At 47.8% G+C, this 15,175-nt stretch overlaps 1 protein-coding gene across 1 annotated transcript in view; it reads left to right on the forward strand.

Moving 5' to 3' along the window:
• Window positions 1-15,175, forward strand: part of RAB11FIP3 (RAB11 family interacting protein 3) — a 73,535-nt gene that overhangs the window by 56,420 nt on the left and 1,940 nt on the right. Inside the window, exons 8-14 of the mRNA XM_080942528.1 lie at window positions 3,341-3,434; window positions 9,175-9,278; window positions 12,125-12,265; window positions 13,756-13,837; window positions 14,385-14,522; window positions 14,738-14,893; window positions 15,034-15,174. Coding sequence (XP_080798654.1) covers window positions 3,341-3,434; window positions 9,175-9,278; window positions 12,125-12,265; window positions 13,756-13,837; window positions 14,385-14,522; window positions 14,738-14,893; window positions 15,034-15,174 — 856 coding nt within the window. The remainder of the gene's footprint in view (window positions 1-3,340; window positions 3,435-9,174; window positions 9,279-12,124; window positions 12,266-13,755; window positions 13,838-14,384; window positions 14,523-14,737; window positions 14,894-15,033; window position 15,175) is intronic.

Genomic DNA, 15,175 nt, shown 5'->3' on the forward strand with positions numbered 1-15,175 from the left:
GACCTTGAATGGGAGTGTCCTTTGGTTGATTTGGGTTAAGGTTATGGTTCTTCTTAGATTTTTTTCATAGCCTTTGGTACTAGAGTTGCCACTAAGTCTAACAATATGTTTCTTTATGGCTTTTCTCTCTCTGGAAGGGTTTTTTTGTTTGTTTGTTTGTTTTTTAAAGATAGATTTATTTATTTATTTATTTATTTATTTATTTATTTATTTTGTATATGAGTGTACTGTAGCTGTCTTCAGACACACCAGAAGAGAAGAGCATCAGATCCCATTACAGATGGTCATGAGCCACCATGTGGTTGCTCATGGTGGGAATTGAGCTCAGGACCTCTGGAAGAGCGGTCAGTGCTCTTAACCACAGAGCCATTTCTCCAGTCCCCGTCTTTGCTTTAGAAGATCATAATTTTAGCTTGTTCTATTGCCACAGGCCTGCAATCACAAGTACTTGGGCAGTTGAGACAGGAGATTCAACTTAGCTGCTATTTCAGAATTTCACAAAAATTCTGGGTATATACCTCAGTTATAAAGTGCATGCATGCCTAACATGTATGGCCTTAGGTTCATTCCCCAAACCATTCAAAACAAAGAAAAGGAAAGAAAACCAAAAGATAATAAATTTCATGAGTCTTGTTGCAAGGCCTCTTTCTCTTTAATCATGAGAAGCAAAACAAAGATGAACCTACTGACCTGGATGCTTTGTTGGCTACTAGCATCTCCAGTAGAATTGTCTTGCTGGGCCTTTATAGCCCCTCATCCGGAAGCAGTGGCCTCCTGCAGCTTGGGGTCTAAAAGAAACAGGCAGTATGTACACTCACCTCCTCTGGTGTCACCTCTTTAAGAAGGGACTGCACTGTAGTAATGCCATAGCATAGTCACCTGGCTGTACTTACAGTTAGGCAAGGGAATGACTTGGCCACCCTGCTCGGAACATCCTGAGCAAACTGTGCCTGGAGGACCTGCCACGAGAGCTCAGCCTCCCTCGCTAAGTTCCTGACAGGGCCAGGGCAGCTGTTGGGCGCTGTCTAGAGAAAGCCAGGGGACTCACTTGGCCTGAGAAGGGTGGCAGTGAAGTCTGACCCTTTGAAATAGTCTCGGGGGTTTAGTTTTCTTGTCAGGTGTATTCGTTAAAACAAAACTCAGCTTCCATGTTCATAGTTAGTAAGAAGTACATCCTTCAGTGTACCTGCAGAATGTCAAAGTATACATGCAGATTTCGTAAGCCATTCTGACCTCAGAATTCTCAGGAAACAGAATGGCTGCCATGTAATTCACAATGTAGAATGACTAACCCTTTATGTACGTAGCTAAGATGGGTGTTTTGCAGTGTCCGGCTCTGACTCTCTGACCTGTCTGTGTCCATGAAGCTATTCCCTCCCTGTCCCTTCTGTGGAAATGGATGAAGACCTCACTTTAAGGCATCTGGCACAGAGTTAGCCCAGTGGGACCCACAGCAGAGATTTATTTCTACCTCCTTGGGCAAAATGTGGGTCTGCAGGAGTCCCAGAACCTCATGCTCCTCTTGGTGGTCACAGTCCGTCTCCTGCCGGTTCTTGAGTAAAGGTTGCTGAAGGAATAACCCCTCTTCTTGCTGGGGGCTAAATAAACCACACTCCCCATGCCAGACAACCTCAGCTTCAGCAAGAGGGCCACATGCAGGGTACTTAGGGACAGCATGTTCACCTATCCTGAGATAGGCCTTGGCCCTTGCCCAGACTGCCCTCTAGGGTCTAGAGGGTAAGCAGTTCCCTGTCCTGGGTGTGGCGTCAAAGTGAGGGCAAGGTCCTGTTAAAGAGCAGTGGCTGAATGAGAACATACTGTTGGTCAGCACTCTTTGGAGGATCTGAGAGGACACTAGAGCAGACTCTAGAATTAAGTGATCCTCCCAGTGTGCTGCCTGGGAGAATTTCAGAGCTTGCTTCCTTTCCTGGTGAAACATTCATGAGGGGGAGAAAAGGAAATGTCCAAGCTCAGTCAGTGAGAAAGGAAACAGCCTCAATCACTGATAAGGCCAAGCGGCCACAGCTGAATCCTCAGTCTGCCCCCTCCTTCCCCAAGCTGTCTATAAAATACCCTGTTGAAACCTCACTAAAATCCTTTACTTGCTCACAGATTTTTCCCCATTTCATAAGAGAAAGCTCAGTGAGCTTGGGTGCTTTATCAGGTCACACGGATCTGAGTGTCAGGCTGTCAGGTTTAGAGCCTGGTCCCACGTGTTAGACAAACTGAGTACATGCATCTGTAAAGTGAGTGCCCTGAAGGGTGTGTGAGCTGCTGAGAAATTAGCCTTGCTAGCTAGTCAAGTTAGTCTGAACCATAAGCAAGTGTCCATTGCTGAATCCCTGCCGAGGCATCTGTACCTGAGGAGTGGTCCCTGCCAAGGAGCAGCACGAAGGGTCCTTGGTGTTCCATGAGACTGCAAGGCTGGTGTCTAGACCCAGCCAGTCAGAATTTCCACTGTCCCTAGAGGACTGTGTACTTGGTTCTTACCTAGTTCAACCTGACCAAGCTCTACCTGTGACCCACAGTATGATCCAAGTGACTCGTGAGATTCCCAGCACCCTCAGGCCCTTAACTGTCGGTACCACAGAGAACACACTAGAAACCCAGTGTCGAGAATGTATGGAGAAACTGGGTACGATGGTGCGAACCCATAATCCCAACAGAGGCAGGTAGAGCTCTGAATTTGAGGCCTGCCTAGTCTACTTGTTGAGTTCCAAACTAGCCAGCCAGCATCTATCTACAAGGCAAGATGTGTGTTAGAACAGAAAGAAACAGAGTGTCTGTAGAGCTGGCAGAGTGGTCCCTGCAGTCATGGGGCTGACTCAGGAAGACTGTAAGTTAAGTTAAAAGCAAAAAAAAAAAAAAAAAAAAAAAGCCCTCATCTCAGAAGACAAAAAGAAACTTCACACATGTAGGTGTACTGTACAGGAGCCAAGCTCCTGAATTAATGTTTGATGGGCCTCTCATGGATTTGATATTGTTTCATACCGTGGTGAGGAATGATGTGTTTTATTGCACTCTGGTCCAAAGTACCCTGTTGGTCCCCTCAGCTGGCAGAGACATCGTGGTTGTGCTGTCAGGCTCCAAAGGGTGCAAGAAGGACTCAGGCTACAGAAGACAGTCTGCTTGTTCCCAGCCTCTTGGTAAAGGCAACTGGGCCAGGGATACCACTTAGTGGTGCTTTGATCAGGAGAACACTGCCCCCCAGGAGGTGTGAGGGCATGTGCTCCCTGATGCTGGCCTCTTCCTTTCAGAGGGACTTGGAAGTACTCTTGTGTGAACAGCCTCTTGTTTGTTTTTTCCCATTCTTGCCTCTGCTATTGGTTCTTTACTGTAGGTATCTACACCAGTCGGGGACTCTGACTATGGAGGCCCTGGAGGACCCTCCCCCAGAGCCTGTGGAGTGCCCAGAGGAGGACATTGCTGACAAGGTAGGTGCTACATGCTGAGGGCTAGGAGGTATCACCAGAATTTGATAGGGGCTGAGGGCTGTCTGTCCCCCGTGTGCTCTGTCAGGTTGTGGTTGGTGCTTGGCAACACCTGGTCTCTTTTTCCCCACTTGAGTATTGTTGGGACAGCTCAGCCGAAGTGGCAGTGGTGGTCATCTAGCTAATTAAGTCCTCTCTTCAGCCCTGGTTCCCTCAAATGCTTATGTTATAAAAGGGGCATTTTATGGAATTTGAGCAGAGCAAGCCATGAGTAGAACTAAACAGAAGCCATTGTATTTTATTATATTTTCTTATTGTGTGTGTATGTGTGAGGTTACACTAATGCACACACATGTGTGGCAGTTGTAGGAGAAAAAGAGTGAACCATCTCTCCAGACTGCCATTAATTACTGTACTAGATTGGGCCTGGAACTATGAGTCATTTCAGGGAGCATTAAGGACAGATGCCGATCACAGAGCTTGGGACTTATTAGTTTCAGAGGGTAGAGTCCATGACCGTCACAGCTGGAAGCATGGCCACAGATGAACTGGTGTGGCACTAGAGCAGCAGCTGAGAGCTCACATCTTACACAATCAGGAGGCAGAGTAAGGTAACTAGGAATAGTTGGGAAGTGGTCCAGCGATACACTTCCTCCAACAAGACCACACCTCCTCTTCCTTCCCAAACAGTTCCTTCAGCTCAGGACTGACCGTTCAAATATACATGCCTGTGGGGGCCATTCTCATTTCAGCCACCGTGTTTCCCTCCTTTGCACCATAATTTTGTGGCTATATCATAATGCATAATGCATGTAGCATATCTTCAAATGTCCCAGCATCTTCCACAGCCTCAACATAGTTTAAGTCTGAAGTCTCTGAGTCTCAAGGTGATCTCTTAGTTGTAACTATAAGTAAACCCAAAAGGGAAATTACATGCTTCCAGCATGCAGCACACAGAATATGTTCCATTTCAGAAGAGAAGAATAGGGGCACAATGGGGAAATACTGAAGCAAAGCAAGACCAAATCCTGTAGTTCCATGTCCAGTACCAAAGGGTGGCTCTACCTTTCCAGCTCTGCTGCCTCTAACACTGCTCTCTCTTGGGCTGATTGCACTCCTTGTATGCAGCGCTCCCTGGCCAGCATCTCAGGGCTCTGGCATCTCCAGGATCTTGGGGTCTCTCACGAAATTCAGTCTTCACTTTTACAGCTTCTTTCAGTGGCCTCCCTGACACACACACACACACACACACACACACACACACACGACACTATTACTGTGATAAGGCACCATGACCAAGTTAACTTAGAGAAGAAAGCTATCACTTGGGACTCACAGTTCCAGAGGGATAGGCGTTCATCCCCATCATGGCGGGAGTATGGCAGCAGGCAGGCATCACGGCACTAGAGTAGCAGCTTAGAGCTCACACTGTAAGACACAGCCATGAGGCAGGGAGAACACTGAAAAGGGTGGGGCCTTCTGAAACTTCAAAGTCTGATTCCAGTGACATACCACTTCCAAAAAGAACACACTTCCTAATCCTTCCCAGTTTCCCCAGCTGGGGACCAACTCTAGCTGTATTAGTCGGGGTTTTATAGGGGAAAAGAAGTTACAGAATGAATCTATATATTATATATACATATATATGTATGTACACACACACACACACACACACACACACAGAGAGAGAGAGAGAGAGAGAGAGAGAGAGAGAGAGAGAGAGAGAGAGAGAGAGAGAGATGGGGGTGAGGATTATTAGACTAGTGTACAGGCTGTGGTCCAGCTTATCTAACTGTGACCAAGTACCAATGGAAGGTCCAAAGGATCTAGTGGTTAGTTGTTGAGTCCACAAGGCTGGATGTTTCATTTGCTCTTTAGTATATGCTAGGATCCTGAAAAGGGGGGTGGGGGGTGCCGCTCTGATGCCAGTGAGAGTGAAAGCAGGCAGAGAACAAGCTTCTGTCTTCCAGGTCCTGTATATACACTGCCAGTCGGTGAAGCCAAAATGAAAGGTGGTCTTCCCACTTCAGATTATTTAATTAAGAAAAAAAAAAAAAATCCCTTGGGCTGGAGAGATGGCTTAGCCATTAAATGCTACATTCCAAAAAAAAAAAAAAAAAAAAAAAAAAAAAAAAAAAAAAAAAAAATCCTCCCAACACTTGAGAGGCAGAGGCAGGCGGATCTCTGAGTCTGAGGCCAGCCTGGTCTACAGATTGCATTTCAGGACAGCAAGGGCTACACATAGAAAATCTATCTCGGGGGAATAAAACTCCTCATAGGTATGCCCAGCCACTTGGGTTTTATTTAATTCCAGATTTAGTTAAGTGGACAACCAAGAATAGCCATGACAGTTTCACAACTTGTCATCTTGACAATCATATCCCCTCATGTCATGTTTAATTGCCAAATGAAAACAGTGACCAGGTCATAATTATATCACATAATGATCCCACATACAATCCCAAACAGGTTACAGTGTCCCTTTGGAGACATTCTTTTAGTATCTCAAATTTAAATATGATAGCCATCCATATTCTCGTAATCGGGGTTATTTTTTCATGACAAAGAAATTGAGAAAAGAAATCAGATATATCTGTACAAGCACATTTGTAACAAAATAGGACAGAAACACTCGTTATTTATTGTGGTCCATGTCTTTGTGACTGGTCACGTGGCCCCAAACTACTTTTCTCTACCACCCCTTCTGCATTCACTCCACCTTTCAGCGAGCACCGTAGCAGGCACTGGCTCTTTTCCTGGAGGAGTGACCCACATTGTCATTCCTGAAGGGTCTCTTCCCTCTGTCACCCTGCCTGGATTAGGGTTGTAGTTTCTGCCAGACTTTAATCGCAGGGCATGGCAGCTCTAAGGGACACCCGAAAGGATCCCCTGCACTCCACATTAATATTCTTACTGCCACTGTGGAAAAGCAATCCATCTAATTTCCCTTGGAAATCTAGATCAGGTGCCCGTCCTAACACTGTTCTTCTGTGTCTCAGTGTTGGCTTAAGGGCATCAAGGTCTGTTGGATCCAGGTTCCCACTATTTGCTCTAGCAAAGCAAACTCTAAAGACTTCTATTCAGCCTTTCTTAACTAGAGTAGCCCTCACTCCATAGGTCAGGTGATCAACATGAGAATTCTACTTATCTGTCCCAATTATAATAGCCACAGGATAAGGGACTCCCCACCCCAAGACCTACTATAAGTCAGACTTCAGCAAAAGTCCATTAATCACCTGACCTCCGTAAGCCCCTGTCTAAGTGGAGGGCCACAATGTTTCTTGAGGATTCCTGAAACCAGCATCAATTCAATTCAAATAGACCTGGGAAAGTCTGATTTTCTCTCCCCCAGTATACAGTTAACCTTATAAAAGACCACAGCACCGGTACCTCTGGAGATGAGCTAACTCTCAGGTATTTTATCAAGGTCCTTCAGGGGAACCTGGCCATCCTTCATTCAAGGGATTTCTGGGTGTGCACACTGGCTCAAGCCTAGAATTGGATCACAGGCCTAGATTCCCTTTTGCCATGATCCATTGTAGCCTTGCTTCATTTTAGGATGTTTCTGCTTATACATGTCAAACAAAAATGCAGTAGGCTCCTTATCTATGTCATGCCTGGAGACACCATGATTGGTTAGCCGGCACCAAAGGTCCATCTGAGTCATGCCACCATCAAATTCTCTTTGCCTGTGCGGCCCATTACAATAAGTAGATCACCTCACCTTTAGCAAGCCAGGGGTGCCACCTGGCCCCTGCTGCTTCTGGGCCCAGTTAAACCCATTGCATTTAATTCTTCCTGACTAAAGTCTGTAGAGCTCTTCAGATGTGCCAGGAACCCTCTCAGCATTTTTTGTCTTACACTACTAGTGAAGGGCGAGTCTTCCCATTGTGGAGGATTGGGGTTACAGCGTACCCCACGCTAGCATTGCAACTTCCTTGAGCCTTACAATGCCTAACACTAAGCCAAAGGACATCTGGCACCTCCAGTATACCATCTCCTGAGCCACACTTCAGCCACCACTCAGACTTTTGACAGTTTGCTTTTTTTGTTTGTTTGTTTGGTTGGTTTGGTTTTTCAAGACCGGGTTTCTCTGTGTAGCCTTTGGCTCTTCTGGACCTAGCTCTGTAGACCAGGCTGGCCTCAGATTTATAGAGATCTGCCTGCCTCTGTCTCCCAAGTGCTGGGATTAAAGGTGTATGCCACTACCATCTGGCTTTCGACACTTTCGTTACCTGTGAGAGCTTCCTTATTAAATCTAGAGGCTCCACTTTGTGGGCCAATATCAATAAACTCAGCCTGATCCAGTTTTATGTTCCTTCCACCATTATCCACATCCTTAAAATCCATTCCCACACATATTCGCCAGACTTCTGCTTGAATAAATTGGGAAACTCATTAAGCTCATTAGCAGTGCAGTACACCATGGACTTCACGAGCTCCCCTCTAGGAGCCTGCTTAGCCTTAAGTCTGGCTGTAGCTCTAGAGGCAACTGTTGGTCAGCCCTGAAGAACATCAGTATTGCGTTGCCTGCATCTCCTCCAGAGAAAGTCACTGCTAGTTTAGCGGAAAATGAAGGCTTGATTTCCACAGTCAAAGGTGAAAAAGGCAATGTTTCAGGGTGTTGGAATACATCTTCTGCTGAGGGTGGGGAAACTACCTCCTCAGGTGAGATAAACCCTTGAGAATCTCAGGGTTCAAAGTTCTCGGCTTCATTAGGGTGCTCCCACCATTTCCATCCCAAGTTACAGGATTGAATTCTTTACCAGTTAATGCCCTCACTTTAGCCGCTGACACCGTCCTAGGCTGGGACTTAAAGGTGTACTCAGCCGCTGGGGTTTCAGTCACCTCCGGATGTAGAGCTTACAGCCAAAAACAGCCATCACAGTAGCCATTTAAATACATGAGTCCTTTGGGGCCATTTTCACTTTAAACACCACAGAGAGATAACTCTACCATGGGCTTGCCTTGTGTACATTGCCACACCCAGGTGCCTCACTGTGGTCATGCCTCTTTGCCAAGGGCCCACGTCAGTCTGATAAGGGTGGTAGCCACAACTCTACCTGGTTCCTCCTGTACCTGCCAGGCTACTGTGCCCAACCTTGCCTTCCCCGGCACCCCACTGCCCCTCATGGCTTCCTCTGTATCCCACCTCACTTCCCTGCCTTTCCCCACAGTGTACTCATGGGACTCCCACAAAGGGCTCCTCGTATTTCGTTTCTGCCAGGCCTCTTCTCCACCCTGCTTCTTCGTTACTGCACCCAGCCTCAGCTTTGCTACGTTCTTTTCTCCACAGCATCTTCAGGGCTCCCTGTGTTCTGAGGCCAAACTCTTCCTCTGTTTACCTCTATTTCTTCATAGTATCTTCTCTCCTGAAGGAGAGAACACCGGGACATGGTCCTTTCTGTCCCTACTGTCCTCAACATCTGGGCCTCCTCCATGGGTTTGTCTGGCAGTTGAATCTCTCGTGTGTCTGGGTGGGTCTCATGGTCCCATGCATAAGCCACGAGGCCACTAGGGCTTGAGTTTCCCAGTGACATCTATCTGCCCTTGCTCTGCTGAGTTGTTTGTGACCCCATGGGAGCTGCATTGCTCTGTATTTATGAGACTGTCTCTAAGGATGAATCCGACTCTGTCTCAGCAAGTGGGTCTGCAGAGCCCATGCTGCCTCCCAGATGTTCCCTTGCAGGTACAGCGTTCACCTCTTCCAACTTGTTCCTCAGGCAGTCATCTCTTTACCTAGGTCATCTTCCTGGAGAGACGGGTGTCAGAGCTGGAGAAGGACAGTGCAGCTGCTGGGGAGCAGCATGGCCGGCTGAGGCAAGAAAACCTGCAGCTGGTGCACAGGTGAGTGGCGTGAGGCCTGGCACTGCCTCCCTGAGCAGAATCCTGCAGAGAACTCGTTCTCACCTGATACCTCCCATCCACTCACATGCTGGTTGGCTGCCAGGCCCGGCCAGAGGACTCTTGACTGGTTGATCTGAGGCTCTGTGGATATCTTATCTACAGGTGCCTACAATACCATAGATACAGCCTCTATTCACTAGGGGCCAAGAGGGGAGGTGCGGTGTCCAATGGAGCACTGGGCATGGTGTTTCATACATACATTCCACTCGGGAGAGTCGTGAGTTCAAGGTTATTCTCGGCTATACGGTGTATCCAAGACCAACTTAAGGGATGTAAAATGGTGCTAGGGAAATAACCTAGCCAGTAACTTGCTTGCCTTGGCAAACATGGGGCCAGGGTACTAATCCTGCGTAAAGTGTTAGGTATGGGGGCATACATCTGTAACCCCAGCACTGGGCAGATAGAGACAGGAGCATCCTTGGGACTTGCTGGCCACAGGGTAACCTAGTCATTGAGCTTCAAAGGAAATTGACAGTGTTCCTAAGGATGACCCCTGAAGTCCTCTGTCTTCCTCTGTACATGCATGTACAACAGACATGCACGCACACACACACACACACACACACAGATTTTAAAAGAAGGCATTGGAGAGATAGTTTAGTAGGTAAGAGCATTAGCTGCTCTTGTAGAGGATCTGGGTTTGATTCCTGGTACCTATATGGCAGTTCACAACCGTCTATAAATCCAGTTCCAGAGAATCCAACACCCACTTCTGGCCTCCACTGACACTGAACACGTGTGGTACACAGACAGACATGTAGGCAAAGCATCCACACACATTAAAAAAAATACTTTCAAAGAAAATTAAACAAATAAATTCAAGTGGAGATTGCTTCTCAGGAATAGACTGTGTGCTACATGATGCTCAGAGCAGAGAGCCACACGATAGGAGAGCATTGTCGCCCCCAGACAGAGCCTTTATAGGTCAGTTTTCTGGAGCACTTGGTACTCTTCATGGAGCTGACCCCAGGTCCATCTGCAGCTAGTCCATAGTATGGGAGCCTCGGATGACTACATCCTGGCCTGGGGGAAACATTCCACCCTTGGGCTCAGTCTCCCGAGGCTCTTGGTGCTTAATCACTCTAAGAGGCGGGTACTTTCAACACTCTACAAATGAGAAAATAGAGTTAGCCCAGTTTCCATGGTGTCCTCAGAGTATGGTGGGGAAGGCTTATGGGGCTGGGGCAAAGCCCTGGATGGCCTCTACAGACCTCAGCCTTTTCAAGTGGCTTAACCAAAAGTTAAACAGAATAGGAAGACAAGCTGTATGGTGTCCTCACATGGGCAGGATGAAATGACCTATGTGCACAGAGCAAAAGAGGCAGTGGTGTGGTTTGAAGCCAGCCTGGGCCAGAGTGAGGCCCTTTCAAAACACGAAGAGGAACTGGGTGTGTTCTGGATGTGGCTGGCCTTCCCTTGCATGGAGTCTGGGCTACTGTTCTGCACATTTTCGGTGATCTGTTTATCATCCTGGATGCCTCCATGTGGCTCTCAAAGGTTTCTGTGCTGAGTGCTTGGTTTTCTATCTTTAACTTTGAGAAATAGGCATGTGTGTGCATGCAAACATATCTCATGCATGCAAACAGATGGGGGCCATTGGTTTTCTGACTCAGGTAGTTAGGCTTGAAAGCAAGCACCTTTACCTGCTAGACTGTCTTGACACCCCTTCAGGGAGATTCTAAAGCTCTCTGTAGTCTCTTTCTTTGTTTATCAGCCTTGACTTCTTTTGGTCTTTTGGTCAAGGTAGATTGTCTAGAATTTTCTTCCTTTTCCTAAGCTTTGGTACTGTCTCTTTGTCCTTATTTAATATCTTCTGTTTTGAATTTGAAACTTTCTTTTCTGTTTGAATTTTCTTGCTCATTTTCACTTTCTCCCCAGCTGTGTCTCTCACTGTAGTCAGCGCAGGGTCTTGTATGTGCTGAGTAGGCCTCACCTTCTGAGCCACAGCCTCCTAACATTAATTTCTAAGAGTTGTTTTGGTTTTCAAGACAATGTTTCTCCTTGTAGCCCTGGCTGTCCTGGAGCTTGCTCTGTAGACCAGGCTGGCTTTGAAGTCACAGAGCTCCCCCTGCCTCTGCCTCCCAAGAGCTGGGATTAAAGGTATATGCCTCTTCTCCTGTAGTGTAACACTCTCGTTTCTGTACAGCCCCAGACACATGGCTTCCACACTGTAGGTGGCCGTATGACGTGTTTATGTGTGTCACAAAGCCCCATGCTGTCTGGTGCTCTGCCCTGCTCTTTGTTCTTATTTACCAAGGAGGAGCTAAGGTGCTCACAATAGGACCTCATCTTTTTCACAGCTGTGGACAGGGCTGGCGTTACTTTTCTCAGAGACTGTATCTCATCATCCCTGTCTTCTGCAGGAAGCTGGGGAAGAGGCCAGAGCCTCAAGCCTAAACAAGGTTCTCTCTAAGTGATCCTGGAGGGGATTAGGTGCAGAGTGAATCCTTGTCTCTAGGTGTGACTTCACCATAGCCTTTAGGGCCGGCACATAAACGGAGTTGATCTAGCCCTCCAAGGGTATGGTGTGGAAGCCTCACTGAAATCTAACTATGCTGCCTCTGAAATCTGGGCTTGCCTTAGCAGTATGGATCTGCTGCTGTCACGTTCATTTTCTGCACAGTGCTGTTGCCCTCAGACCCCAACACTTTCTGGCTCTTTCTTTGGGTTGTATATGTCTAAGTTTGTAATAACCTTCCAGGGACAGCTGCTACTTTATCACTACACAGTGCCTCAGAACAGCGCTTCATACACCTTACAGATATGTACCTCCTTTTTGCCTTCAGAGCCAATGCCTTGGAAGAGCAGCTGAAGGAGCAGGAATTTAAAGCCCAAGAGAAGGTTCTGGAAGAAACTAGGAAGCAGAAGGAGCTCCTGTGCAAGATGGAGCGTGAGAAGAGCATTGAGATCGAGAACCTGCAGGCCAGGTGAGCAGAGCTCAGGTGCAGACAGGAGAATTCCTGCTACCAAGGAAGTATAGCATCTAGGGGGAGCTTAGTAATAGAAAAGGGGATACTCAGCTGGGCATTGGTAGTGCATGCCTTTTATTGTCAGGACTTAGGAGACAGAGGCAAACAGATCTCTGGGAGTTCAAGCCAGCCTGGTCTACAGAGTGAGTTCCAGGACTGCCAGGGCTACACAGAGAAATTCTACCTTACAAAACAAACAAACCACCACCAAAAAAGAACAGGCAGAAAAGGAGAAAAAAGGGATACTCACATGAAAAGATGCTTAAAATTTCTGTTTTAATTTTAAAATTACATTAATTTATTTGTATGTGTTTGTGACTTCATGTACATGTGGGAAAGTAAAGAAAACAACTTGGGGCAACTGGTTGTCTCTTTCTGCCTTGTGGGTTTGAGGCATTAAACTCAGGTTCAGTTGAACATAAGGCCAGCCTGGTAAACACAAAGACATCATGGGTTTTGGTACATTAGTAATCACACTCCAGGAACAACTGATAATGGAATTACCCATATGCACCCACACAGTGATGGAGCTGTGCCAAAGGGACACCGGGGCCACCTAAAAGAGCTTCAGTAACTAGAGCAGTGAGTGGTGATGGTAACAGTCCCTTGGGAAGCCAGCCAGGGTGTAAATGAGATGGGCTGGAGTCCTCAGCTACTTAGCCAGCCTGCAAATAGAAGACAGGAGTATTGTTCCCAGAGGAATACCAAATAGTGTCTGTAAACACCCCTCCAGGAGCTTGTGTGGGGTGTAGATCTACCTAGGAGACATACCTTAACCAAGTGACCCGTGATGGTGGTGGGTATCAGATGAGTGTAACAAGGACATCACCGTGGAAGAACTTTCCCTAAACATGTCTCCCCAACTCCTACCACCAGAAACCAGTCTGAAGCACATTAGGCAGAATTTATAGCAAAGATACTACCTTTGACTATCTGGGAGACACACAGACCAGAGAATGTAAAAGCTACAAGGAGAATGCTGTGAAGTCCTAGGGTTTGGTTGATTCATAGTGTAGCCTAGCTGGGTGTAGGTTGTGATGTGCCACAGTGATGAGAAGACCACAGAGGAACCAGCACAGAGACTGCAATGTCTACAGCTTTTCTATAACCTAAAATTCCTAAACTCAAAGTGCCTCCAAAAGCCACTATGGCCAGTGCAAGGTAGCACACACCTGTGATCTCAGCACTCAGGAGATAGGCTAGAGGATCAGGAATTCAAAGTCATCTGTATCTACACAGAAAGGTCAAGGCCAGCCTGGGCTTTATAATACTCTGTCTCAAATACAAAGACAGACCACAGAAAAGCTGAGTGCTGAGGTAAGGACTCAGGATTATTGTGGGTCACAAACAGCTCCTGGTGATTGGGTATTCCTCCATAGCTAGGCCTCCCTTGTCCTTTGGAGGCACATTTTAGGGGGAGCCAGTCCTGACCTGTTCTTGTGTTCCAGGCTGCAGCAGCTGGATGAGGAGAACAGCGAGCTGCGGTCTTGCACACCTTGTCTGAAGGCCAACATCGAGCGCCTTGAGGAGGTGAGCTGCTGGCCTGGCGCTTGTGGGGAAGCCCTGCCTAGAATAAATTCTGTCTTCTGTCCTCTGCTTGTCATACCAGCATGGAGCCAGGACATGTGGCCAGGGCCTTCTGAACAGGGGAGGGCAGGTTGGCAACACTGGGCCCCGCTGTGCTCAGGTGTGAAGGATTTGCTATTCAGACATGTTACCCAACCCAGCCTTTCAGCTCTCCCAGACTTGGGACCTGTAGGCCTAGAGCCCACACTGCCAACTCATCTGAGGTGACTGGAAGGTCATCTTGCACATCACCAGGCAGAAGCAGTACTCTTAACTTCTGTTCCAGTCTTTACACTGAGCTAGATCTTGTGCAGATGAAGGGCCCTTGGCCACAAGCAGGGCAGCTTTGTCAGGGTGGCAGGAAAGCACAGTCCTGTCATGGACTGAGTGAGAGCCACAGTGTCACTGAACTGGAGATCTGTGTCTAGAGCACAGGCCTGCCCTCAGGTCAGGCTGCATGTGTGGGTAAAGCAGTGCCACTGCCTGTCCACACAGGTGTCTGTTTTTGCAGGAGAAGCAGAAGATGCTGGATGAGATTGAAGAGTTGACACAACGGCTCAGTGAGGAACAGGAGAATAAGAGAAAGATGGGGGACAAGCTGAGCCATGAGCGGCACCAATTCCAGAGAGACAAGGAAGCAACTCAGGAGGTGAGCTGGGCCATTTGTCCCCTCCCCCATGTTCCCATATTGTCTGATGTAGCCCGTTTTTTGGTGGAGGCCAGAAAACAGTTTCCTGTCATACTGGGCAGTGCCGCTGGAACTGAAGCCACTGGACAGTAGCTTGTTGGAACACAGGTTAACATCCTCCCAGGAGAGGGTGGTCAGGCCAACTAGCGAGAGCCCACCTTGTGGTTGCCTCACAGCTGATCGAGGACCTCCGCAAGCAGCTAGAACACCTGCAGCTCCTCAGACTGGAGGTGGAGCAGCGACGGGGCCGCAGCAGCAGCCTGGGCCTGCAGGAGTACAACAGCCGTGCACGGGAGAGTGAGCTGGAGCAGGAGGTCCGCAGACTCAAACAGGTGTGGCTCTGCCCTAGCATCTACCCTCACAGAAGTTCCTGAGAGGCTGGCATGAGAGGGGACACCAAGCTGGGGTCCTTCCTAGAAGGTCCTTGTCCCAGCAAGGGCACAGCCCAGTGTGACACTGCCATGTCCCCTAGGACAACCGTAACCTGAAGGAGCAAAATGATGAGCTAAATGGACAGATCATCACCCTCAGCATCCAGGGTGCCAAGAGCCTCTTCTCCACATCCTTCTCAGAATCACTGGCTGCAGAAATCAGCTCTGTCTCCCGAGATGAGG

Source organism: Micromys minutus, assembly GCF_963924665.1.
Source record: "Micromys minutus genome assembly, chromosome: 31".
NCBI classification, from domain to species: Eukaryota; Metazoa; Chordata; class Mammalia; order Rodentia; family Muridae; genus Micromys; species Micromys minutus.